The sequence below is a fragment of the Centropristis striata genome, chromosome 1, assembly GCF_030273125.1.
Source record: "Centropristis striata isolate RG_2023a ecotype Rhode Island chromosome 1, C.striata_1.0, whole genome shotgun sequence".
Lineage (NCBI taxonomy): Eukaryota > Metazoa > Chordata > Actinopteri > Perciformes > Serranidae > Centropristis > Centropristis striata.
In genome coordinates this window covers 15950253-15976935 of record NC_081517.1, presented here as the reverse complement: position 1 = coordinate 15976935, position 26683 = coordinate 15950253, and the positions used below count along the sequence as shown (strand labels likewise).

At 38.9% G+C, this 26683-nt stretch overlaps 1 protein-coding gene and 1 long non-coding RNA gene across 2 annotated transcripts in view; both read left to right on the top strand.

Moving 5' to 3' along the window:
* The window catches only part of LOC131971205 (voltage-dependent T-type calcium channel subunit alpha-1I-like), a 239409-nt gene extending 221981 nt beyond the window's left edge, over window positions 1-17428 (top strand). The window contains exons 33-37 of the mRNA XM_059332527.1: window positions 3454-3594; window positions 9395-9529; window positions 11201-11375; window positions 13703-13917; window positions 16280-17428. Coding sequence (XP_059188510.1) covers window positions 3454-3594; window positions 9395-9529; window positions 11201-11375; window positions 13703-13917; window positions 16280-16939 — 1326 coding nt within the window. The 3' untranslated portion in view covers window positions 16940-17428. The remainder of the gene's footprint in view (window positions 1-3453; window positions 3595-9394; window positions 9530-11200; window positions 11376-13702; window positions 13918-16279) is intronic.
* A 518-nt stretch (window positions 17429-17946) lies between these two features.
* On the top strand, window positions 17947-20878 carry LOC131971199 (uncharacterized). The gene is made up of 2 exons (XR_009394361.1): window positions 17947-19845; window positions 19881-20878. It is a non-coding gene; the product is annotated as an uncharacterized LOC131971199 (long non-coding RNA).
* Window positions 20879-26683: the final 5805 nt, after the last annotated feature.

The window sequence follows — 26683 nt, the reverse complement described above, 5'->3', positions numbered from 1 at the left end:
TGACATGGCAGCAGGAAAAGGTGAGCTGAAACGGAAAAATGCAATATACAGAGAAAGCAACCAGACTGTGTGAGAAAAATCATCTTGAAAACAAAAATTGGGTGACAAACAAACATAGAGGCTAATCTGCAAGACATTTACCAGCTGTATTTCCTCTAATCTATAATGATATTTTATGCAAAATCATATACAATACACTATACAAACATTAATTGGTGTACAAAATATAAAATAAAGGATACCTTGAGGTCCAACTTCTCACAAATTTTAGATCTGAATCCAAGAAAACTACTTTCGGTGACTAATTTGCCTGCAAGGATTATGGTTTATTAGAATATTTAAGTCATTTTGGCTATTGATAACATTGTAATGATCAAATTATCTTTTTCTGCAGCAAAATCACTTAAAATAAGTCTGATGGTCAAAGAAACAGACAATCAGACAGGTATCCAATGAACCCTCCAGCTAGCAAACTAATTTGGAGGAGAAAAAAAAGGAAAACTGTAAAATTATTGAATGGGCTGTCCATTAAAAACACCTATTATGATTTATAGACTAACTTGAACTTTCTGGTTCAACTTTGGCCTGCTGTAATATAGTGGCTGTCTGCACACAAATGTTTTTTGCAGACATTTAGGGTGCATTTACTCTCAGTTTTAAGTCAAAATAGAATCAATAATTGTCTGTTTCCAACCCATCTGACTGTGTCTGGCTGCTCCGTCCTGCTGCTGTATTGGCTTTTCCCTCGCTGCTGCAGACCACTGTAGGCTGCCAGTCTATAGTTACTGGTTACTCACTCATTGGTACACTGAATGACCAGTCCCTGTCAAATCACATGATGGTCCAATACCGACAATCCAGGGTCCTGGGAGTCCTGTGTTCATCTTGAGGACAAATATTCACTCAGCTTTTATACATAGAGGCTGAAGAATGATTCACTTATAAGTCCTCATGCATGGATTTAAAAGGATTTCTCTTTCTATACTGACATATGACTTTCTTTTTCTAAAAAAAAATGTTTATGGACTGCTTATAGAGTCCTGATGTGTTTTGCAGCTCCCTACAGATAGATTCAGTCTATACAAGGTTTAGTAAAAAATTTACCTCGGCAGTCAAGTAGATTTAATTTACACATCCCAATATCATAAATTACAAATTTGCCCCAATGGGGGCTTTGCAATCTATACAGCGTATATCCTCAGAGCATTCGTTCTGATAAGGAAAAAAAGCTTTTAACAGTGGAAAAATAAGATTGTAAGCTTATATACAGAATATGGAGCCTGGAGGACGTCTAGCATATTTCAAGTTCTGCCAGACAGATAAGAAGTGAGCCACATAGCCTCCTTTCCATCATGGGGATCTGGAAAAAAGTCTGAGTATAGAAAATGCAGGCAAAATTCAATTAAAAAACACATCATTCACACAAAACACAGTGCAGGAGAAAGAGACAAAGGGAGAGGCTGAATCTCCTGGCGGACAAAGATCCAGATCCCGAACATCTGGAATGAGGCACCGACAGCCAGGAGAGAAAGAGGGAGAGATGTGCTGATGGTCAGAAGCACAGGCTGAGTGAAAAGAGCAGACACAGAGGAGAAAATAGGGAGAGAGAGAAACGAGAGCTCAGTGAGAGTCTTTAAACAGCTCCACTGCTTTTCATCCACTCAGGAATCTTCCAGTTATTCTGCAGGTTCTCCACTGCCACTCGGTGGGAATTCTAGGCCATCTACAGCTTGCCTTAAGTAGACCACTGTATTTTTTATTTTTTAAATGGGATCATGCAATTAATCTTACAACATTGACATTTATCTGCCCCTCTGGCTCGGCTTAAAGCAGGCGAAAGTCATCGATCTCCGTTTTGCGCCTGCCAGCAGCGGCTGAAAATAACACCAGCTCTAACAGATGGCGGTTAATTAAATAACATAAAATTAAGTCTTTACAGATGTTGTACAAAAGAAGAAGGGGAAGAAAGAAAGAGAGAGAGAGAGAGATGAAGTGAGAGAAAGGTGGGGAAGATTCCAAGCAGGTGAGAAAGACTGACACGACATTTAGTCAGTGAAAGTGTAAAATGTGTACAGTGACTATAAAATTAGTGATTAGCTGCAGTGTGAGAGAGGCAGAGAGAACACTGAATTTGCATGAAATTTGTGACAGTTTGACAGAATGAGAAAAAGTCTTCAGTCTTGTGTTTCACAACACTCCTGTTTCTGCTGGGTTTTTCTCATATTTCAATGCCCGTCCCCATGTATTGTTTCTTCTGCAAAACTCCAGTAATCTGCACGGCCCTCAAACCTCAGTACGAATGATCGTCATACATGGATCTAAATTTGTTCAATCCATCTGTCAACGCAACCCGATTAAAGGGCCTTGTGCATAGCCGGTATCTAACGTTGCAGACTAGTCTCCTCTCAAAAACAACAATACGAGGCGTTTGTCGGGCAGCAAAATATAACTCATATTTACGTTTTAGTAATAGCAATGACGTAGACGTAATGATTGACAGTGATGTAGAGTTTAAATGGTGGATGCCACACTCAGGGCGGGACGGAGGGGAGGTTGATGAGTCGAACAAACTTCTGACTTTCAGGAGAACTGGGTTCATGTCCAGTGTGAAAACAAAAGTAAAAGTTTTTTTACGTAACTTTTGTGGCTCACGTCCGGCATTTACGAACATTTATTTACTGTTTAAACTGTCTTTTATAACACCTAACCATGCAAGTTTTTTTGCCCTGAACTTAGCTCAGTGGTTTTGTAGCCTAAACTCACAGAAACTGCAGCCTTCTTTACAACCATGAACCTTACGTCTGTATAATGACGTGCATGCACTCTTTAGAATGCTCAGCTCCGTACCGGGAGACCAAAACGCTAAAATGAGTCGCTATGTGTTAGGTTAGATATCTTGTTGAAGCCAAATATAACAAACTATGCTATATAGAGCAGAGAAAAAATGTCTTCCCAATTGTTCAGAATATACTTAATTGCATAAAACAACAAGGATACAACAACACACACATTAATTCAAGCAAACGGATAAATGCACTTATTTATATTGTGCTTATAAAATTATGAATTTTAATATAAACTGATATGAGTTGTGTGCTGGAGTGTTACATTGCAGTGTTTCTGTGATCAATTGATGTTTTGTCACAGCATAAATATGAATAAATATAGCTACTTTTTCTTCTCTGTGCGGTAGGTACGGAGCTCAGCTGGTAACCTTGATTAGCATAAAGACTGGAAACAGTTAGCCTGGTGAAAACATCTCAGATGAACACCTCTAAAGCTTACTCATGAACATGTAGAGTGATGTGAATTTAATCTGCACTTGTAGAAATGCAAAAATGATGAAAATTTGTGTTTTTTGGGTGGAAGTTACTTTCTGCAAGTGTCTTGTGACAAACGTACTGGCATGAGATTGATAATCTTCTCTACTGTGTGTGCGCGTGTGTGTTGCAGGAGAGCCAGTGGCTGGACAGTGTGTCACTGCTGATTAAGGATTCGTTGGAAGGGGACATGATTGACAACCTCTCCGGTTCAGTTTTTCACCACTACTGCTCTCCTCCTGTCTGCAAGGACTGTAAGAGCCACCCACAAGAGGTCAGCAGGGTTGCAGACACACACACACACACACACACACACTCCCGCTTTCTTTCCGTCTAGTGAGCAAGCTTTTGTTTTCAGTCACAGTCGTGTTAATAAAGTCCATATTTTTAACATTATTCACGAGCAGCAGCTGTATTTTAACTCCAGTTACCCCCAAGTGGTTTAACATCAATTGTGTTTATCTATATTAACATCTTTTGCACTTTTCTTTTTGCTTCTGTCATTTTATCTACACGTGTTGTTTGCAGCTCACAGTACTCAAATAACTGGATTGTTAGATTGACTTGAGGCAGTTCAAAGCTTCTGATAATACAAAATCTGCATCATATACATGTTATGTTCCTCACACAATAAAAAGGAAAATGAAAAGGAACATAATTGGCCATGCATATGTCCACTATACAACTCACAAATAAATATTTGATAGCTTAAGGTTCACTTTTGTTTCGATTCAGTTCAAACTAAATGTACATTTTTTAATTAAGTCCTTATTGGAACTGTAACACACTAATTGAGGTGTCTGGATGATGCATGGGGGGGAAAAAACAACATTTGCCCACCAGCACAGAGACTTGGTTTCAATGCCTGACTGCAGTTTCTCTGCCTGGCTGGGCGCTCCATCACACATCATAGTTATTGGTCACACAAAAGCCTTTCCCAGTGGAATATCGGTGAGGGATCACATCTTTGCTGCAGCGTGAGGGAGTCCTGATGAATCTGTCAACACTGTGGACACTGTCTCCTTCAGTCCATACAGGACGGGAGCAGTACACAGCAAAAAAGTGGTGTCTAAAAACAAGATAAAAACACTAAATATGAGGGAAATTATCTTGCTGCATGGACAGATAATTTCACCTGACAAGATTTCTTGAATTAAGATTGTTATATTTAGAAATAAGCATATTGAACACTAATTATAATTATATTATATAATTATAACACTTCTAAATCTAATTTATTTTTATCTTAGTAAGAAACAAATAATTTGCAGTGTGCAGGGGAAAGTGCAATGTAAGAAAGAGAGGAATCTTCTGTATTATTAGGGTTTTTTTTTTTTTTGGGGGGGGGGGGGGGTTTACATTAAATGTAAATGCCATTAGAAAAGTAAATTACTTATATTCAATAAAATTATTATAATGGGACATTATGGATTTTTTTTCCAGATTATTCAGTTGCTTAATGGTCTTGAATGTTAAATTACAGCTAATTCTATTTTTAAAAAATACAACAAAAAAAACCACATCATATTGCTGAATGTAAAATTAAGACTATTAACATTCAGTTTTTTTTACAGTAAAAAATTTTTTTTTAAACTGTAAAAAGTCTGACAGCAAATGTTGCCTCTTACCATCATATTAATGTAAGAAAATAAATATTCTGCAGATACATATTTAAATACAGATATATTAATTATCTGTAAAATTACTTATGGTTGTTTACTGTTATTTGATGGTAAGTGTTTATAATTTTTTAACTTTCACCTCAAATTGGGAGTAAAAGTATATAAAAAAAATATTATCAGTATTGTGTAACTACAGTACAGATTAAATGACTAATGACACTGTCATAATGTAAAGCTTTTGTACTATATAAAAATAAAAATAAACATAAGCTCCTCCATTTCAAACAGTTTACGATCAAAGCAATTGGATTCTTCTCATGAACCATGTCTGCAGAAATCAACAAATCCCATGTGTTATAAATACAGAAATACAGAGAGAGAGAGAGAGAAATGCATCTACCCCATAAATGTCTGTGGCTATACTGGTGCCATGGTGTGTGTGTGTGTGTGTGTGTGTGAGTGAGTAGATAGAACGAAAACGCTCCTGTGATTAAACCTCATTAATGTGCAGAGCTCTACCAAACCACATAGCAACAGTGTGGATCACAAACACTGCAGAGAGAGGAAGAGACTGTGGGTGTCAATCCCACAAATGCATATTTCTGTGCCCCTTAGTCAATATAAGATCAAACACCTCAGTAAATCCACACCATCTTGCATTTCCCCAGGTTCTCTGCTTAGTTCTCTAGGAAGTTCTATTTATGTGTACATTTGCGTAGCTATCCCCAGACAGAAAGTCAGGGTACTCAAAAGACGCAACACATATCAAGAGCTGTAAACACTCCTACACATGCTCTGACGCTGCGGAATTTCCTTTATTTATTCGACCTGTTATATACCAACTTATTCATTGTTATTTTGGGGTCAGAGTGTCAGCATAAGCACTGAAAATGCTCTGCTTCTGTTTTTAAATTTGTTGTATGAGCAACGCGAAGACTTTCATCTTCATTTCAGCTTTAAATGAGGTTTTCTATAAGGTGTGATGATTTCAAAAAAAAGTTTGCAGCTTGGTAACACTTTGTTTGAAGGTATTCATAAGACTGATCGGTCATTAAGATGAAGGAGGCTTTATGCATGCTTATGAATGTTGTCATTAAGTGTCATTCGGTCAATTATGTCACCTTTAAGTGTTTGGGATCTTTGATAAGAATACAGGAAAAAAACAAAAACATTTGTGATCATGTATGTTCAAACAGGAAGTAAGAAAGTAGTTAAACAGATTATGATCCTGAATTATAAATACCTTAGTCAACAACTTAGGATAAGATAAGACTTTATTTATCCCGCAGTGGGAAAATTTAGTCATCACAGCAGCTCAAGATACAGACACATAGATATAGAAAACAGAATAAAGAATATAAAAAATAAGACCTATACATACATTCTATGCTATACACATTATTTACATTGATTCTGCTATTTGTTGTTTCTTAATGATATATATTTTTTGTGTTTGTTTGTTCTCCTGAAAGAACTTTGCATTTTTCAGATGTTGCACATTGGAGAAAATATATTTTAGCATGTTAAATAGGTTCAATTGGTTGCTGCATGTAATGGTATGAACATCAGTGAAAAAATATATTTAAATATATGCATAGATTTACATATTAAAGTATAAGTGGTATATGGCAGAATAATAATATAGAAAAAATACAGAAGGCCATATAAAGGCCTAATGTAAACAGAGATCGTGCTATGTATAAGTGTACTTATATGGGAGTTTTCCACTTTCTTTCTTTGCTGTGATAGTTTCAGCCATCTCAAACAATGTCAACTTTTTGCATTAAAGGTGACGTAATTGACCGAATGACACTTAATGACTTCCTTCATCTTAATGACAGATGTCATGTCCTGGTTAAGATATATGATGTCAGGCTTATGCATACCCCTTCAAATAAAGTGTTATCAAATCATTCTCATGCAATCCATCATGCACAAGATTGTGATAAAATGCTGCTCAGATGTTTGTGAAATATCCCTTAAAAGATTTTTTTCCCAGTGAAATCCCTGCAAGGTGAGAGGAAGGTGACTTTGATATCCTTGTCATTGGTATGCAGATTAGCATCGCATTGCAATCAAGACACTGTACAGTTTTGTAATAGTATTTCCATAGCTGGCACTTTGCAACTGTGCATAATGTCCTTGTGTTTTCTTTCAATGACAATGTGCAATATGTGCGCTACTTTCATCCACAAACATATTGACATGACATGAAAGATGCAGAGGAACTGCTGACAAAATCACATTTTTATCCCTCAAAGGTATCAAAAAAGGAAAGGATTCATGATATATGTGCTTCAGATGGTGTTTTTATAATCCAAACAACCTGTTTGGCTCGATTTCATTTCGATCTAAATATAATCAGGTGCAGTTATTATTAGATATAAAGATATAAAGAAATAGCTATATCCGCTGTTGGAAGACTTTGAATTCGCACTGTATTCATTCCTGCAGGAGGTCAGACTGTTCAGACATTTTCTCTGCCTGGTGCAATCACATGACGTCTGTCTCAAAAGGTGCAATCATACATTCCACTCCTAAATGATTTACACTCTGAGGTGATTTCTCACCATGTGCATCCACTCATGACGCACACAGACACGTGAGAAACATCAGTCACATACGAGACCTAAAACCAATTTTAACTCCGAGCAGAGGTCATTCCATGGTTTCCACCTGGTTTGTGGGCAGATTGCATATATCAATCTGTAGCTGTGTTCGTCTGTGTTTTGCATGCATGCCTGTGTGTACATTTGTGTGCCATTGAATGAGCCACAGCAGCTTACTGTGTTTTAGGTATCATGATGCATGTGAAGAAGTGTGACCTAACTGGGTAGCTCTCATGCCTCTGGGCATTAAGTTATTATGGACGTACACATAATGACTGCTTCACCTCAGACCTCTGTAGCGGCGTATTTACTGTTCTCTCCATGCAAATAAAATGTATTGACATGCACAGAGGTTGGATGGAATGCAAATATGCTCCAGTGTAATGTGGCCTTCATTTCTCATACAGTACATTCTTCTTCATTCCCCTCTAACCTCCTTTACTTTCTTCTCTTTTCTTCTTTGTTCCTTTTCCCTCAGCACTCAATATTAAAGCTGTATCACATATTTATTTGATATTCTGTGTGAGCTAAGGTGAAACTGTTGGCAGTCATTGCATTTATCTTCAAACCACCGTGTATCCATTATAGAGATTTTGAGTAGAAGAAAAAATATTTAATTTTGTTTGTTTTGTGGAGTCAGTGTTGGTTGATAAGGACAGAAATATTTGCTATAATTTTAAAGCTTTTTAGGGCATTGGAACTGCATCAACTAAACTGCATTAATGTATATATTGTAAGCAAAATGTCATAAAAACACACCTTCAAACAATTTCATACCAGGTATTTCTATGTAGTTATTCTTGTTACCTGTCACAGTGCTATCAGGTAAGATTCAGACAAAATCAGACAAAATCATGCTGATTCTCCAGAACCTCCTTCAGCTCAGACTCCAGCAGTGACCCCCCCCCCCCAAATGTGGACAGATCCAGATCCGTCTTACCTGCCGCCTTTGGCCTGCAGTTTCTCTGGCATGATGCTAGGGAGGAGGAAGGTGAAGAGCCGTAGAAGAAGCCACTTCTTCTATGGCTCTTCACCTTCCTCCCTGATCCGGCCTGATTCCTTGCAGCCAAAATCTACACCACACTGCTGGAGGCCCACGCCGTTTTGCTGGACCTTCAGGAGAGAAGGGAGGCATGGATACATGACAATCAAGACTGAACGTGTCACACTGTCAGACCTAGCTGCAGTAAAATGAGAGGTTTTCTAATGGTGGACTGGTGCTCAAGGAAACATGTGCAAGATTCCTGCAGCTGCTTTCCGCATTATCATATTTTTTGTTCTAAGTTGCAGTTTGAAGCATGTGGTTAACACTGTGAATTTCAAACAAAAAATAACTTGGTTATGTTTTTTTTGTTTTTGTTTTTTTAATTATTTGTTATTTGTTATTTTCAAATTAATGTACAGCACATTGTTGATATACTCAATGACAACCAGTACAAACAACAAAGGCATGAATATCAAATGTAAGACAGCAAAAAGAAAAACCCTCCCCACATCACCCCGCCCCAAACAAAACAAAAAGAAACAAAACAGACAAAAAACAAACAAACAAACAGAGAACGACCAAACACACACACACACACACACACACACACACAAAAGATAATAGTAGTAAAAATAAAAAAAACACAAGACATGGTTATGTTTAGGCAAAAAACTACTTGGTTAAGTTAAAAACATATCATGGTTGGGTTCGTTAAGTTAATCAGTCAACGCAAAAATCTCAATGCTGACATTTGGTTTCACAGAGGACATGCAGGAAGTGTTTTCCCCGTCAACACTACCTGTTGACATGTCAGTCTATAGATGGAGCCTGACTGGTCAATGTGTGTTCCTGTGACAGGTCCAACTGGCCGAGGTCGAGCAGGCCTCTCTGATGTCAGAGCAGCTGTCAGACAAGTCATCGTCTCTGGCGCTGCCTGATGACCTCAGCCTGGACGAGCACAGCAGCTACCAGCTGCTGGTGAGAGACAGTCAGGTACACACACACACACACACACACACACACACACAATCACAGATATTTACAAACACACAGACACATACATTCACTGTCGTTTCTCACTAGTTATACACACATCAGACACAAATATACAGTTCAGGTTTTGTGAAAATTCACTATAATCATCTATTGACATTAAGTGGATTTGCAATGTGGACAATATGATCATATTGCATAATGCAAACTGTAATTAAAAACATACACATTTGGTTACCATGTGAAGAATTTTGCAGTGCAGCACAACATATCAATGCATTAACCACCATTTGTGTTATTCTATAGTATAATATGTGGGCATCCCTTTCTATATGCTTCTGCCTGCTTTCTACTCTTGGGGTGTATTTCACGGTTTGGACGGACCCCTTAATTCCAATAAGAGTGAATACTAATGATACAGATATTTTGTGTTCCCAGCTCTGTGGCAACAACAGTTTCAGCATGAAAAGCCCTCATGCACAAAGCCAGTTTCACCAAGAAATTGTTTTCCCTCTTTGGTGTAGAAGAACTACACTGCACTGCACATCGCCCTGACCTCAGTCCACACAACACCTTTGGGATTAACTGGAATGCGGACTGGGAGCCAGGCCGTATCGCCCAGCATCAGTGTTGGACCTCACTAACACACTTGTGGCTGAATGGGAGCAAATCCCTGCAGCCCGATCCAACATCTTGTGGACAGTCTTCCCAGAGGAATGGAGGCTGTTATAAAGTAGCGGCTTATTAATGCAAATGAGAGCTTAAACCAGATACTTTTGGCCATATAGTGTCTATTGTGATATAGTAAATGCACCAATATTGCATATTGCTCAGCCCTACACATAGTGAATGTAGCAAACAATGCATATGTGTGGGTCTGCATGTACTATACTGAAAATCATATTCACCAATAAATATTTCAGTATCTTCAAACCGTTTTGTTGAAACCAAACATGCATTAAAGGTGCTTTGATGAGATCAAACCCTGATATGTGTAATAAAAATGAGCAGTAGCTGTAAAAGTCATGCACACAGGTACATGTCTTTGGGGCTTTGAGGAGTCACATCTCATGTCAGCACAGCCCTTCCATCTTGCTAATCATTATTAATTACTATTTACATGCTTTACTGCCTGATTAAAACACCTGCCTCCCTTCATGCTCTTGATGTGGGCGTGCTGGGATAAGTGTTCGTGTGAGAGAGAGAGAGAGAGAGAGAGAGAGAGCATGCCTTTCATATCTTCATCTTCCCGTAAGCACTTCGCTCTCAGCTCACAGCAGTTCCACCTGGCTTGTTTCATCACTGCATCATTGAAGGCCAGTCCATTTGATCCGGTTTACAACCGACAACAACAGCCGAGCATTTTGAAGCTTTGAAGGCTGCCGTTACTTTCTTTTTACCCCATCCAATTTTAATCAGACTTGTATAGATGGATAAAGGAGGGGACATGAAAAGGGAGCTTTTTGAAATTGGACACAAATTGTACTCAGATTTCCATTATGACAAGGAGAAATGAAAGGCTTCAGTTTGATATCTTTCTCGCTCCGGCGAACATCAGTGCACCTGGATACCATGCTTATTCTCTCTCAATCTCTTTGTCTCTTCCCTGTTTCTCTTTCACTCCATCCTCTATCTTCCATTTCCCTCCTCCCTCTCACATCTCACTCTCAGAGGGGCAGCAGTGACTCCCACAGTTCGGAGGAGCTGCCCATCCAAGGGGGCTACAGTGGGCTTGGTCCCCCTAGCTCAGGAAGCGAGTGTGGCGTCCAGGAGTTGTTTGAGTTGGGCGCTTATCCTCAGCTGGACAGTCTATCGCTGGAGCAGCCGAGCCCGGCACATTGCACAGGTACCAGTGTACACAACACACATTTCAGAAACATAATTATACATTTTTATTGAATGGGCAAATAAATTATGTTGCCCTTCAAAAATATTCTAATATATTATTATACTATTTTAAGCACCTTAGTGCAAATGATCCAACACACTTAATACCATTATGAGTTAATCATGATCTCCTTATAAGAAGGCTAAAAACATGCTTTGGGCTCTCTTATGTTGTTCTAGATGAGACTACTTTGTTTCTCATGGGGCATAAAACAAAATAACATTAAGCACATGGCAACACAGTTCACTTCCCTTAAGGCTCAGTAATTGATGTATGGCAGTGCCATTAGGTGGTGGGAACCGGCCAAGAAACGTCCAATTAAAACTAAAGTAAAAATGCTAACTAGCATCCATGGATGTAACTTCCCGATCTAAAAGTAAAGCCATTGCGAACAAGTCTAAAGTGTGCATTCTTTCTAATTGCCAGCAGGGGGCGACTCCATTTGTTGCAAAAAGAAGTCTGATTGTTTACTGTAGAGGTCTATGAGAAAATGACCTTACTTCTCATTTGATTTATTACCTCAGTAAACATTTTCTTATATTCCCATATTCTTCAATAAAACTTTGTTAACAGCAACTTCACACAGCGTAGCCATGCCCAGTGAAGTCAAGGTGCCCTCATAGGTTGATGTGTATAGTCTCTTGAGGTTCTCAGTTAGATCAACCACCTTGTCTGAAATTGGTCACTTCTTGATCCAAAAAACAAGATGGCAATGACCAGATTTTTAAACAGTCTATGGATAGGCCTAGAGGTTAAAAAACAATAAATATACTATAACTTGTTGAGGTTTATCTATTTCTTTTAACACAATGTGCATTCCCTGCAAATCACAAAAACAAAACAGTTGCCTTTTTGGTGGGTTTTTTTTCTGTTATTTTTTATTGAGTTTCTTCAATTATTGTTGAGTGATTGAAGCTTTGTGCTGTGTTATAGATCCCCATTATATCGTTTCAAAAAATAAAATTTTTAATGAGAAACTGAGTAGTTTTCCTCTCTGTAAAACCTGCATTTCTGTAGATCATTTTTTATCCAACTGAAGCAAAATGGTTCACATCATCCAATCATATTAAAATAATCCCTCTCTGGGTTACCTTTCATCAGCGTTCCTTATTATCCTTATCAGTGTTCCTTGTGACCCTCACTGGTATTTAAGCGCCACGATTTCATTAAATCATGACTTTGACGTGACATTGATAGTATCGTTTAAATAAGATGAGCCTTTTTTTTTTTTTTTTTTTTTTACATCTCTGGAGCAGACACAGACACACAAGGACATGTCTCATATTCCACACCGTTAATTGACTTCCACTACAATTAAAGCTATGATAGATGAGGCCAGTGTCAGTGCAGACACATAGATGTTGATGAATGACGTGTTATGGTATGGTAATGGCTCACCGCCCCCCATAACATGACCGTCATCATGGGAACAGATGGAGAGATAAAAGGCAAAGTCAATTCACGGGGACTGTTAAACAGCACATTACATCACAGACACACCGTCGCTGGAGACTTACAGGAGCTGTTTGTTTACATGATGTGTTTCCTGCCAATAAAAATCTCGGAGACCCAAATATGAGGCCAACCTCTAATTTGATCATTTAATTTGCTAAATGCTATCAGTTTATTGGTTGAAATACTTGCTCTCAATCTCTCCTTTCTGTCTCCAAATGGGGCTAAATTTGTTATGCTCACACCTCTGAGTTGTCTCCTATGAGTTTCACAGTGAATTGTGTTTTTGATATCTTAGTAAGTCATTTTGTTATGTCTTTTTTATTTAGAGCAAAATGTTCAAATTTAAGACTCAGAAATGAAAACATTTTTTTTTTTTTAAATCACCACTTAAACATTTGGTTTCAGTATAAAAAAGGGCTCAGTTTAAACCAGCAATGATCTTAAGCTAGTGTCATGATTGACATGATTGAATGACCTATTCTCATGAATGGCTTCATATGATTTCTTATAAAAACTTTTGCATTTGATTATTTGATTATTTGGGAGCAATATTAATGCTATCAAAACTCGACGGCAGCATATACAGACAAAAAAGACAAAACAAAAAAGAAAAAGCATGAGGCCCAGGACTCAGCTTTGAGGTACACCACACCTCTTGCATCTCATCTGTGTTGTAGATGAAAATCTCAACTGCTTAGCGATTGTCTCACTGCTAGTCATTTGCACAGTAACAAGAAATGCTACAGGGAAATGGAAACACAATACACTAAATAAACAAAAATATGAACATTATGACTGAAAAAGCTGTTTGAAACCCAACCTTTGTTTAGATGGAGATGGGGGAAGTTGCAGCGGAGGTGGTGGCGGGTCTTCTCCCGTCTTCCATCTTCCAGCAGACTTCTTCCACCCAGCTGCCGCAGCTCATCCGGGCAGTCCCGGGAACAGTGTCAGCCCAGGAGACAGAGGGCCATCCAGGCTGCCCTCCCCGGCCTCCTGGGCCTCCCTCCGCTCACCCGGAGCCAACAGCAGGCCGCTGAGCTCTCAGGTATTATGGACAGATGAATGGATGGGTGGATAGACAAATAAGGACCTGACATCAGTATCTCTGTGCAACACATCACAGACATGTTGTAACAGTGTAAATAGATCTTTCTAAGGAGAACGCTCAGTGAGCCAGAGTTGTCATGCATCAAAAACACTTCAGGCAGTCAGATGGGATTGCCAAATGAGGTAAAAACATAGAATAAGCTTGTGAGCACAGTAATAAAGACACAAACTATGCAATTATTAACATATACAACTCTTACCATCCTCTATTGATGTCCTACTGTTGTGTGTGAAACTTTGAACAAGTAATTAAGTTATAATTAAAGCTATGATCTCATTTATATTAGATCTAACACCTCCCCTGTGTTGGCTTCTGCATGAAACAAACGAGAATGAAAAGGCCCTTATTTTAGTTCTTGTTCCCGTGTAACCATGGAGACAGATTTTTCTTTCTTCCTTCTCTACCTGTTTGGTTTGTTTAGCTTGTGCCTGAGTGCGTCTGTGATCCTCAGCTGCTACAGTAATGCTCTGCGGCACTCAGCTAATTAGCCCGGCCAGCCCTGAGCCTGATACCGACTCTGTGCACACTGTTGTTCCTGGCTCACACTCTTCACATTCTCTTCTGTCCCTTTTCTTGTATTTCCTTTATCTCTTTACGTCTTTCTCTGTTGTGCTTTCTCTCCCTGCATCCCTCCCTGTCCTCCGTCATTTGGTTATTTTTCTGCCAATCCCTCTATTTCTCCTTTTTCATAATCTACTGCAAATGTAGCAAAAGTGTTCAACATGCTTATTTCTAGATTTAAAAATATGAATTCGAGAAATCTTGTCAAGTGAAATTATCTGTCCATGCAGTAAAATAATTTCCCTCAAATGACACCCCTTTCTTGCAGTGTACCCTGTGGTCCAGTAACAGCACTGGGATTAGGAATAATGACAAATTCCCTCCTGCCCATGTAACATTTTCAATTAAACAGATCCTAAATGACACACTGGGTGGATTGCACCAAACAGAACAAACTTTACACCAGGGATATTTTTCATTTTACATTTCCTGTTGCACCGAAACCTTGAATCACATTTTAAATTGAACAGGTTATGTTGTAAACCTCTTTTATCTGCACCTTTTCAAATTCCACTTTATATAAAAAATATGATCTTTTTTTTAACCTTGAACTGTGAAAGTGCTTCACAAAAGAGTCCAGTTTAAAACCTCAACAATGGCTGCACTGACTGTGTGGAGAGAGTATAATGAGCAAAGAATAATTGGACCTTTTTGCAAACGGTGGAGGAAGCAGAATGTTAGTGGAGCTGTTTCTTTATTTTTTCACATCACTCTTGCTTGATCAGAAAAAGGGCATTTGAGCCCTTTCGACAAGTTCACACACGCTCTGTAGTGCAGTGCTGGTGGTGTGAAATGTCCATGGTTCACCCACACAGGTACTTTTTTTTCCCTTTTTCACTCGATTTGACCTTTTCTCAGATTATGTGGGCAAATACAGACCCTGTTTGACTGACATCTCCACCACTCTGCTGTTGCACACTTTGAATGTACGCTTTGGTTATTCTTATTGGTAATATGTATGTTTAAAAAAAAAAAAAAAAAATTGGGGTTCAAGATACAGGTGGAGGGGAAAAATCGATACAGCACAGTGTTGCAATACTTTGCATGGCAATGTTATATCGATTCATGGCAGCCAAGTATCGATATTTATCATTCAGATGGTATTTTCACCATTTTGTTTTTTTCTGAGGCCGTAGCGTGCTCAATTTTAGGAATAAACTGCAGATATTGGTATCATATGAAACTAAAATTCAGAGCAGTGAGGCTTAAAGTTTAGGCCAGTTTGATAAAAATACTGCAGTTGTTGTCGTCCATACATGTTTGATATCAGTTCAGTTCAGTTTGACTGAATACTTTGTTGGTCAGTCTGTGGGTTTGACTCTCATTGTGGAGAAATAAAAAGACTGAAGTGAGACGAAGACACTGAACATTTTCTCTTATTTGACAAAATAATTATTGATTGAATTTCATTTTGTGGACACAAAATGCAGTTAAACAGTTAAATCGCAATATATTGTATCTTGACGCAAGTATTGGGATAAAATTGTATTGTGGGGCCTCTAGTGATTCACACCTCTAGTTCAAGATAATGTACAACCTAAGCAATTTAACAGAATTTTATAAATCTAGGTCTTTATTTACATTGCTCACAGTTCTATTTGATTAAAAACCTGGTTTAATCATTTTAAACAAAGTTCATCTAAACTCGTCATTAACCCTAATCTTAGTTAAAATGTCATGTTCATGCAAACCACCAAATGATGTTTTGCTTCTTTAACCACCTCCTTCCTCTGTGCAGCACCCGTCACACAGTGACTCCTCCCTGGCCACGGGCAGCTCAGAGGGCAGCCTGCAGACCACTCTAGAGGAAGGTCTCAGCTTCAGCGTGTCCCCACCTCGAGATCTGGATCTCCCCATGCCTCTCCTCTGCCCCCACCCCAGCCACCCACAGGGACAGGCCACAGGGGACCAGGGCCACCCTTTGCTAAAGAGACGCAGTACTACTTTTACCCTACAAGCCACCAGGGGGCACCAAAGGAGCCAGAGCAGCTGCGGCGGCGGCAGCACCAGCCCCGGCTGCCCTCGGCAGGACTCCATGGACCCTTCAGACGAGGACGTGGGCACGGGGACGGGCGGGGACAGCTGCCGCCAGACCCTCAACAGCGAACACTTGTCAGAAACACTGAACAGCCTTTCGCTGACGTCGCTGCTTACCCCGTGCTCTCTGGCACCCCCGCTGGCGAAGAAATGTAACAGCACAGGTTCACTGGACCAAACCAACCTCTCTGCTCGGAGTAAAGATGGCCGCCACCTCTGCGGCCTAGATGCCCACGGTTTCTTGTCCAACCCCTGGACGGAGAGAGGTGCGAGAGGTGAGGAGGAGGACAGTGATATCACAGGCTTCAGCATGAAGAGCAGCAGCCGGCCGACAGACACAAGCTCCAGGAAAAATAGATGAAACACTTGTTGCCTCACTGTAGTGGAACTCTTGAAACATTTGCATTTGTGGACCTTGAACAGAAGAAGAAGAGACTTTTATTACATGTCCTGTGAACCCGATTCTGAAATTCTCTCTTGTCTTTGAATCGTTTGTTCTCTCCCTATCCTCCTCGGATCTGGCTGCTTGGGATCAGTCATTTCTCAAAAGAACTGAGTTTTGACATCCTTTCTTTTCCACAGGAGATGTGGTCGCTGTTTTTTGAAAGGACTTAAAGATAATGACAAGGGGCTTAGCCTTTTAGCATTGCCAGGATTCAGCCGTGAAAGATGTGGCAGTCCTGGGCTTTACATTTGAGCCATCTTGAAAAACAGAATATTAGGAAAGCCATTAGAGAGACAGGCTTAAAAATTACAGTGATTGATGAACATTATTTATATGAAAACTGCTAAAAAAAAAAAAAAATTGCTTGACCCAATGTGCCCTCAACCTCTGTGCAAAAACAGTGTCGTCAATATTGGACTGATGGCAAACTCTGAAGCTTCTTTTGAGGAAGAACTGAACTTTGTACAGGTTTGTTTTTTCTTTTTTTTGTAATAACCATCGCTAACAGTAGCATCGACCAACCTTTTTTTTCCTCTTTAGCAGATTCAGTGGGTAACAGAGAATTGAAAGGTCGTATATTTTCCGTGTTCTTTTTCAACTTCAATGTATTGAAGTTGTGTGAATGTAGACATGTCTGTCTCCGTTTGTGAGGGAGAGGGAGGCCGGGACGAGCAAGGAGCCTGACTAGTCTGAAAATTGACAAAGGGCCTCTCTGAATAGAAGACTGGATATGTGACTGCTGCTGAGAATACATGTGGGTTGTCAGTGGAAGTGTGTCCACTTTCAGAGTGGACTCTATGTGCTGTCTACATACCCATGAAAGGGCTAAAATGTATTGAGTGCAGACCTGGGCCAAAACCTATTGGCAAGTAGTCTTTTCCTATATACATATATATATATATATATATATATATATATATATATATATATATATATATATATGAGAGATGTGTCACCAAAATGAACACTGATTTATTGATAGGACTTCTCAGAAACTGTAATGTTCAGTTTCAAACCTCAAGAATTTGAAATTAGGTTGTCATCCCCAATGTCATCCCCAATGGATTGGTTAAGAAATACTTTCTGAACCAATGCACCCTCTACTTACAATTCTTTAACATGTAGTGATCCCTACAGGTCAGAAATATACTTTGCAGGACAGGGGGTGAACACAAGCTTAAAAGAACAATATGGGCTTTACAACTGTAGGAGACAGTTTGATGTCATCCAGTTTCTCTGAGTTCTCCACGTTCTCCCGCTGTTCAACACACCAAAAGTGTTTCTGCCTCAGACAGAAGCTGAATGGGCTTCAAATCCTAATTTATACAATATACCTGTCATTATCTAACAATAATTTTCACTCCTGCCACCCAACAAGAGGCAAATATTGTCTGAAGTTACTGTTTTTAAGTTGGATAACATAGGTAGGGTCTGGATTCTGCGTTAACATCACTGTTGTTGTTATAATGTCCTGCAGTGTTGTTCACAGAATCTTCTTTTAGCTGACAAATCTTTGACATAATACTCTTGGTTGCTCTAACTACAAATCAAAATTACCCGATATTGCCAAGTAAATGGCATCTTAAATACTCTGAATTGAATAAGGCCAACAAAAGAACATTAACACATTTGTAATGGATTTCTTTGGGAAAGAAAGTAGTTGTAGTAGCCTAGACCAACCTCCCATGGCAATGTTTGGGCAGTCCTATGCCAGTGATTACATTTTTGCTTTACTGATTTACCGATCCAGTCGGTGGGATTTGTGGGGAAATAACAAAGTTTTTTTTTTTAAACCTAAAACATCCAGGGGGCTTTTGAGAAAGCACTCAGGGCTACACCCACGCCCACCTTACCCACATGACCACGATTTAACATGTTCTAGCAATGGCATGTTACCATTTTAGCATTGGCATTTAGCTGAAAAGCACCGCTGCTCACAGAGCTGCTAACGCGGCTGGAGACTCTTAGTCTTGTTTTCCTTCTCCCAACCTGTTGCCGTCTCAGTCCACTTGGTCTTTGACTCTAACTGCATGAGAGCAAGAGAAGAGATATAACAGACTACAATAAAGGTAAATCTAGTGTTGGCTGACAACAATGACTAATGTTAACTCCATACCCTGTATTTTAAAGAAAGCACATGTCTTTTTGTAAGCTGTCATTTAATACCGTACTAGCAGTCTTGGCCTACTGACAACACAGCAGCTTCTTCAGTTCTCTGACTGTCATTGGTTCTAGTGTGCATCAAACGCAGCTCTGTTTATTTGGGTCATAGAAAGAAGCACTGACAGCAGTTTGAAATAAAAAGAGCAAACCTTTACTCCCACATATATATGTGCACTCCTCGTGGCAGATCCAGGGTAAACTGAATGACATCAAACTGCCTTTATAAACCTCTGTCATCATTTAATGGCCCAGGAAACACTTAAGTAGTGGACGCTTAAGTATGAGGGGCCACATAGGCCATAATTCATAACTTCCCTCTCGCATTCACAATTGTACCTCTCACATTCACACAAAAGAGGTATTATTGTGAATGGGAGAGGGAAAATTGTGTATGTGAGGTAAAATTGGGAATATGAGAGGTGAAATTTTGTAAGTGCGAGGGAAAATTATGAATGTGAGGTATTTTTTGTGTATGTGAGAGGTAAAATTGTTAATGTGAGAGGTAAATCTGTGTATGTGAGAGGTACAATTGTGAATGTGAGGTATTTTTGTGTGTGATAGATAAAGTTGTGAATGTGAGATGTAAAATTGTGTATGTAAGAGGTAAAACTGTGAATGTGAGAGGTAAAATTGTGAATGTGAGATTGTGAATGTGAGAGGTAAAATTGTGAATGTGAGATTGTGAATGTGAGAGGTAAAATTGTGAATGTGAGGTATTTTTTGTGTGTGAGAGGTAAAGTTATGAATGTGAGAGGTAAAGTTGTGTACGTGAGAGGTAAAGTTGTGTATGTGAGAGGTAAGATATGAATTATGGCCTATACGGCCAAACATACTTGAGGGTGCTGCCCAGCAACATGTTGGGTTGGTGTTCTGTCAGGTTTCCAGGAATTCAGAAGATGTGATTCACCGTTTTTTTGATGCATTTAATCCAAATGATGATTTGATTCAGGTCTGCTGGAGTGTTGCAAGATATTAGAAAATACCTGATACTATGGAAAGCAATGTGGTCCAAAATAGTGTAATGTGTAAAACTTTGAGCACTTGTTTGTCGAAGGCCCATCATATAATATATAGTTGTGTCATATTTTAAAATCCAGAGCAGGTAGACCTCAGGTGGACACACACACAACATCACACCTGCCACACACTGAAACACATTACACATATACAGTCACACATATCATACAAAGATGTCAATGTCAAAACAATGCAGGAGGTTTCTGTAGTTGTTTGAGATGAGACAGAAGAAACCTCAGTCTGTATCTCTTCCCCTACTTTGTCTTCATTCCCCCGTTTATTCTCATTCAATTGTATTATCTCCGTTCCACAGGGAAGCCGGAGCATTAAACGACTATTGACTGCCCCCCTCTCTATTTGAGATATGCAATATGCTACAGTAGATGTACAGTTAGATGTATGAGACTCGTATAGATAGACAAATATGGTGAGAGAAGATTATATTTATGAATTCATGTATTAGAATAAAATGTCACTGAGATTCAAAGGTCACTGAAAGGATGATGATGTATTCATGTATTCCAGAGTGTTGGAGTGTGCGTTTTCTCTTTTTCCCCTTTCCATCTTCCCGGCCCGATTTTCTTTCTCCAAAATGCATGTGAGTTTTTTATTTTTATTTTTTCTGTTATCTTAAATGTCATTCTAGTGTCATATAAAAGTGAAATAGCTTTTCAACCTCTGCCTCCTGGAGTTTCTCTTTCAAAATGAAATAATTTTCTTGTTTTGTTTTTCAAGGTTGGGGAAAAGTTAAATGATGTTTCCTTATGCTTAATTAATTTCTAGAAAAGCTTGATTTAACAAGCAGTGTCCCTGGTGGAATGGCTAGTTGCAAAATGTCTAAAATAATTGCTGGCGGCTTCCTGCTAAATTAAATTGATTTGAATGAATAATTTAGACTGAGGATTTAACCTCTTAGAATTACATGTTCTTGCCTTGAAGCAGGTAAGAATTTTTTTTCTGTGCTTTTCATCCAGAGTTGTTGAAGTTCCCTTGGGCAGCACTTTCACTCATGTGTTACCTTGAAGCAGCACAGAGCTCAACCCTCAACTAAGTGGCATCCATACAAGAACCTCATCCAGCTAACAAAGATACTCAAGAAGAAGCCGTCTTTAAAAATGTGCAGTTCAATATCTACCCAGTCTTTTCTACTTAAGTACTCTTGTCGACTACATAACTTTAACTTTTTTTCTTACAGCTTCAATTTTTACAGTTATGACTTCCATGCACTGAAGTCACATTGACAGTGCAGATTTAATATTTTATACAGTGCTTATCAAATGTATTAGATCACACAAGAAACCAAATACAAAATTTGAAAATCTTTCAAAAGCTTGTTTAAAACTAAAAATGCCATTGTTATTTATTTGGCAAATAACAAACTGAATTCACCTTTTTATAGCCAGATTTGAGCCGGCTCACTGGGCTTCTCTGAGAAGTCAGAAATTAATCAAGCAGAACATTCAACCACTAAAACTAATTTTTTGGTTCAGGAATGCAATTAAATAAGTATAATTTGACATCTTAATCAAGAAGTAAAAATGTGATTTACTATTTTTACAGGGTTTAACAGGGTTTTTTTGTAAAACAGTACATTTGAAAATTCATGGATAGCAATAATAATTATATTTTAGCATTAAAAATATCACTTCGGTTAAAGAGCTTCTACAAACTGCTGTATTAACCATGACAGAAACATAAAAAAATGATTTTGATAATTAATAATGCTGTTAATTTAGTACAGCTCTGGTTTAATACATTTATTAAGCAATGTAAATATAAAACTGTTGTGTTCATGTAAAATGTTGCTCATGGCAGATTTAGATACAAATGCATGTGGTGCAGCAGTATTACAGTTGTTGTTCTATTGTATCCTAAATACCAGGTTGCACCCAGAAGACTTGTCCCGCTCCCTTGTACCAAATTCCTATTATTGAGGAAGCATCTGAGCTGACAGTAATGGTGCTCTTGCACTAAGACAAAAGGTAAATGGAAAAGCACAGCCTTGGGGTTTAGAGTGTGTGGATGTCGGGTGTCTCTTCCACTTAAAAGGCCCGCAGCTTTAGGCAAGCCTTCCAACCTGTGTCGTTAAAGTTGTTATGTTTGAAGTTTAGGGGGTATTATAAGGTACTTCTTTTCAAAGTTTGATTTCTATACGGCACGTTTGCACTGCTGTGTTTGGGCTCGTATTTTGCATGCACTGGTGGTACATTATGAGCACTATTCTTGTTTAATTTCTCAGAAATTACCAATTTCCTCTTGGTTCCTACAGGGTCGCAAATTGACTTCACTATCGTTGCAAAATTGCTTATCAGTTTTTGCAAAAATCTCATCATCATTATTTCTGCTGCCATGGGGTTGTCTTATTGAACATCTCTATTAAGTAAGTATAAATAAACTTCATTTATAGAACGTGGTTCAAGGTGCAGACACAGAAAATTAAAGTCAGGAAATAAGATAAAAGCAATTGAAAAAAAGTAAAAGCTACACAGAAGGCGTATACAACCAATAAACAATGCTGACTGAGGAGGTGGGATTTTAACATCTTAAAAAACAACGACTGAGTCTTCATTTTTTTAGGGGAAGATGATGATGGTGATGGGTTATTGTGACAGTAATATTTACGCCTACAGTTTGGCTATGTCCTAAATACATAATCTGTAAGTGGGAGAGGAAGGACCCAAATGCTGACAGTTCTGGCAAACAGGAAGAGTTCAGAAATGTATTGACAAAGTGAAGACATAAAAGCTTGCAGGTAGGTACAGGTTCAAGGTAAAGGCTACAATTTCAAGTTCAGATGGCTTGAAAGCAAAAGCAACACTGTCAATCTTACAACTGACTGATGGTCACACAACAGAATGGCTAAAAAGTCTGACAGAGATGGATGAACTACAAGCAAATGTAGACACACAAATAAGAGACAAATAATCTCAACGAAGGAAGCCATCTTGATGCTATCACATACTATGTAAAATGACGTGTTGAAATTATCCTAAATTTCTTCAAATAAAAAAACCTGAAATAAATAGACAAAAGCAGTAAATCGTCACAGTGGAGTCACTGAAACCAGCAAATATGTTATATTTTTTTCTTGAAGAATCACTCATGTATTTATCAATTATCAAAATAGTTGCTGATTAATTTTCTTTTGATCAATTATTTGAGTCATTAATACGAGTTTTTTTGTCTATTAACATGGACACAATCTTCATTAAATTGGATATATTGTGCCATACCACAATGGTTTGTTCAACTAAAATGGAAAAGTTACACTTCCCAAAAAGACATATTATCACTATGTTGTGTTTGTCTGTTTCAGTATTGGTCTCTATCAGAGATTGTATGAGATGCATCTGTGTGGCTCAATCAGCTAATTGAGCAGCAGCTGTTGTCAGCTTCTTTTATCACACTTTGTCTTTCTTATCCACAGATAAACTAACTGCATGAGCAAAGCACCAGCTCACTGCTGTTTGGCATATTTCCCTCCTTTCTCTTTGATCAAATGCATCGACTTCTTGCCTACTTTCTTGCTATTTTTCCTCAGAAGAGACTACAGTATGACGCTCTACTACTCTGAATATTTGCTGGTTTCTTTTCTTGGTTGGATCAAAGGAGCGATAGCAGTTCAGTTACTATGCATTTAAAGTCTGACTTTGTTTACAGAGTTACTGCCTCTAATAAGTCACATTGGCATTTTATTCTTTGATACAAAATTCCTCTTTTCCTGAATAGAAAGAGTATTTTACTTCCAGCGTTATTTAGTTTCAGCTCAGCAAACAGATCCCTCAGTCGGTATCACACTGTCCACACGCAATAAGAAATGGTCTCTGCTGTCTTTTCAGCTCTGCTTAGTCAGGGGGGATCCTGGGAAATAATCTTCTCGACAAATATTTGTACATTGTAAACAATTGATTTGGGCTCTGCTATTACTGCTTCATATTTAATCTTTTTCCCCTCCCCTGTAAAACTCTGGTTGCTTTGGAAACTGTGTTGGATTTGAAGAAACCCCTGCAGCTTGTTTTGGTTGCTGGATGCTGGCGCTGTAAGATGAATGGAATAGGATGGTTTTTCTGAAGGTTCTAAATAATTTTATTTCAAACACAGAAAAGCTTTGACCCAGGCAAAGTTAATCACAACAGAGGCTGTGAGCATGGCTTTCATAATATAACTCATTTGATAAGTCTTTGATCCAGTCGTTACCAGGGTATTTCAGACACCAGAATTCATTCTTTTTGGTTCTGCATGCATGATGTTAATATTGCTTATTTTCTTTCCTATCTCCAAAGCAATGTGATTGTTATGTGGCAAAGATTTGACAAGGCAACCACTGCTTGTTTTATAACCCTCAGCAATGATGCATTTGTTTTTTGCCATGCGAGTGGTATCCTTGGCTCTAGGGATGAGGCAATGTTGGCTTGTTTAATCCATACTGAAATATCTCAGTACCCACTGGACAGATTGCCTTGAAACTTGGTACACATCATAATGAAGCCTATATGGACTTTGACAATCTACTGATTTTTCCACTGGAACCACCACTGAGCTGGCATTTGGGCTTTTCAGTAAAAAGTCCCACTCCATTGGATACCTTGTAACAACACTGCTTTTAAGCTTTTCATGAAGCACTATCATCAGGTTAAAGGTTAATTTATCCACAGCGTCGGATTAATCTCTCATGCAGCAGAATAATTACAAGTACAAGGACTTTGAGGCAATTTTTTTTTACAGTTGTGGCTCAGTGCCAGATGTTTTGGTACACTGAAAGTTGCTTGAAATTGTGCTTACACAGTAAAGTTGTCAACATGGATTTAATATATTACTCCAGTGTGGTCAGCTTATATGGTCAGCCTGTCAATACAGTCTCATCTTACTCAAGTGGTCAGAGGAGACACAAAGTCTTGTTCCTCAAATACACATTCCTAAGGCTGCGTTCAGACTGCAGGCGAATCTGATTCAAATCAGATTCCTACTCAAATCAAATTTTTAGGGCTGACTGTCCACACAAGTGTCCAAATCGGATATTGCTCTGTTCAGACTGGGCCACATTATCGACTGATCTGACAGGTTGCCATAGTAACGGCGTCAGAAGGTCTGACGTCGTAACGGCGTCAGACGTCATATAATTGCGACAGCAGCAACAACAACAAACATGATGGAGGCAGGTCACCTCAGTATATTGGCATCATCACTGTCCAGTAGAGGTGCAGAACATCTCAGAGGCACCAGGGGAGAAACCGTGCAGATGGACGCCCCCGTCAGGCCCGCATGAGTCGGGCGCGGCTGCCGGTGGACACCTCGTCTCTGCGCTGCCCGCGCTACGTATGCACAGTCAAAAGCGATCTGAGTGTTTGGAGTGGTTCGGACTGAGACGCATCTGTCCAAATGCGATTTGAAACTACCTCCCGAAGGTGGTTTCGATCTGGTCTGCAAAAATCGGATTTCATGTGATTTGTGACTGTTAAGACTTCAAAAGAGCCATCCAGTTCCAATCTGGATGGGCTAAAAATCGGATTTTGGCTGACAGTCTGAACGAGGCCTAAGAAACCATGAATGCAGGCTGAGCAGGAATGAAGAAACACAGAATAACAAAGACCAAATAGCTACAAAACTAATAGGATTCCCATTACAACAAGTAAATAAAACTACTTTCCTAAGGCTAGGATAAAAGTACATAGTAAGGCATAACAAAAGAAAGTAAAACTTTTTTGGAATAAATAGACATAACTGCTGGAGTGACATTGTAACATAGGTGACGTAAAGCTTGACAAACCTTTCACCCACCCAAAGTGGACCTTGTTGTTCTTTATAGTCCGTATCTTCACATCCCACTTTGCTTTTTCACCCTGTAACGCCACTTCCACCTTGCCGTCCTTCACAGATACAATGAGACAAGAGAGTGTCGCTATCATCTACGGTAAATATGGGTTTTAATAATTTAAAGGATATACAAAAGTCAAATGAGAAAATAAGAAAAAAATCAAATCTGGAGGAGCTAAGAACACTGTGAATGACACACATGTGATTATATATCAATTTTATGTCATTATACTGTGTGTATGTCACACCTGCACCAGACTGAGAACTTTAACAGAAGAAAATCTTCTTACTGTGTTCCCTCCTCGGTTACTTCCATGTGCATATTATACTTTTTTCTTCTTATTTTTCCCTATTTAACCCCTCCATCCATCCTCAGTTACACTCAAATCCACATTAAGCGCCTCCACTCTCCCCTCTGATGCCACTCGCTCCCTTTCATCTCTTATTTTCCTCTCTGATCTTACCCAGGCCTGGGCCATTACGGTGCCGAGCTGCCAACTCCGAAAGAAATGTCATTAGCGAAATATATTTGACACAGCTCTGCTATCACATAAACCCCTATAGAAATTAATTCTAACTCTATGTTCTGCACATTCCCTGCTTCTGGATAACAAAGCAGTGGAATATTTCTTTTAAACCCTCCAGCAGACATGTGGCACCAACAAG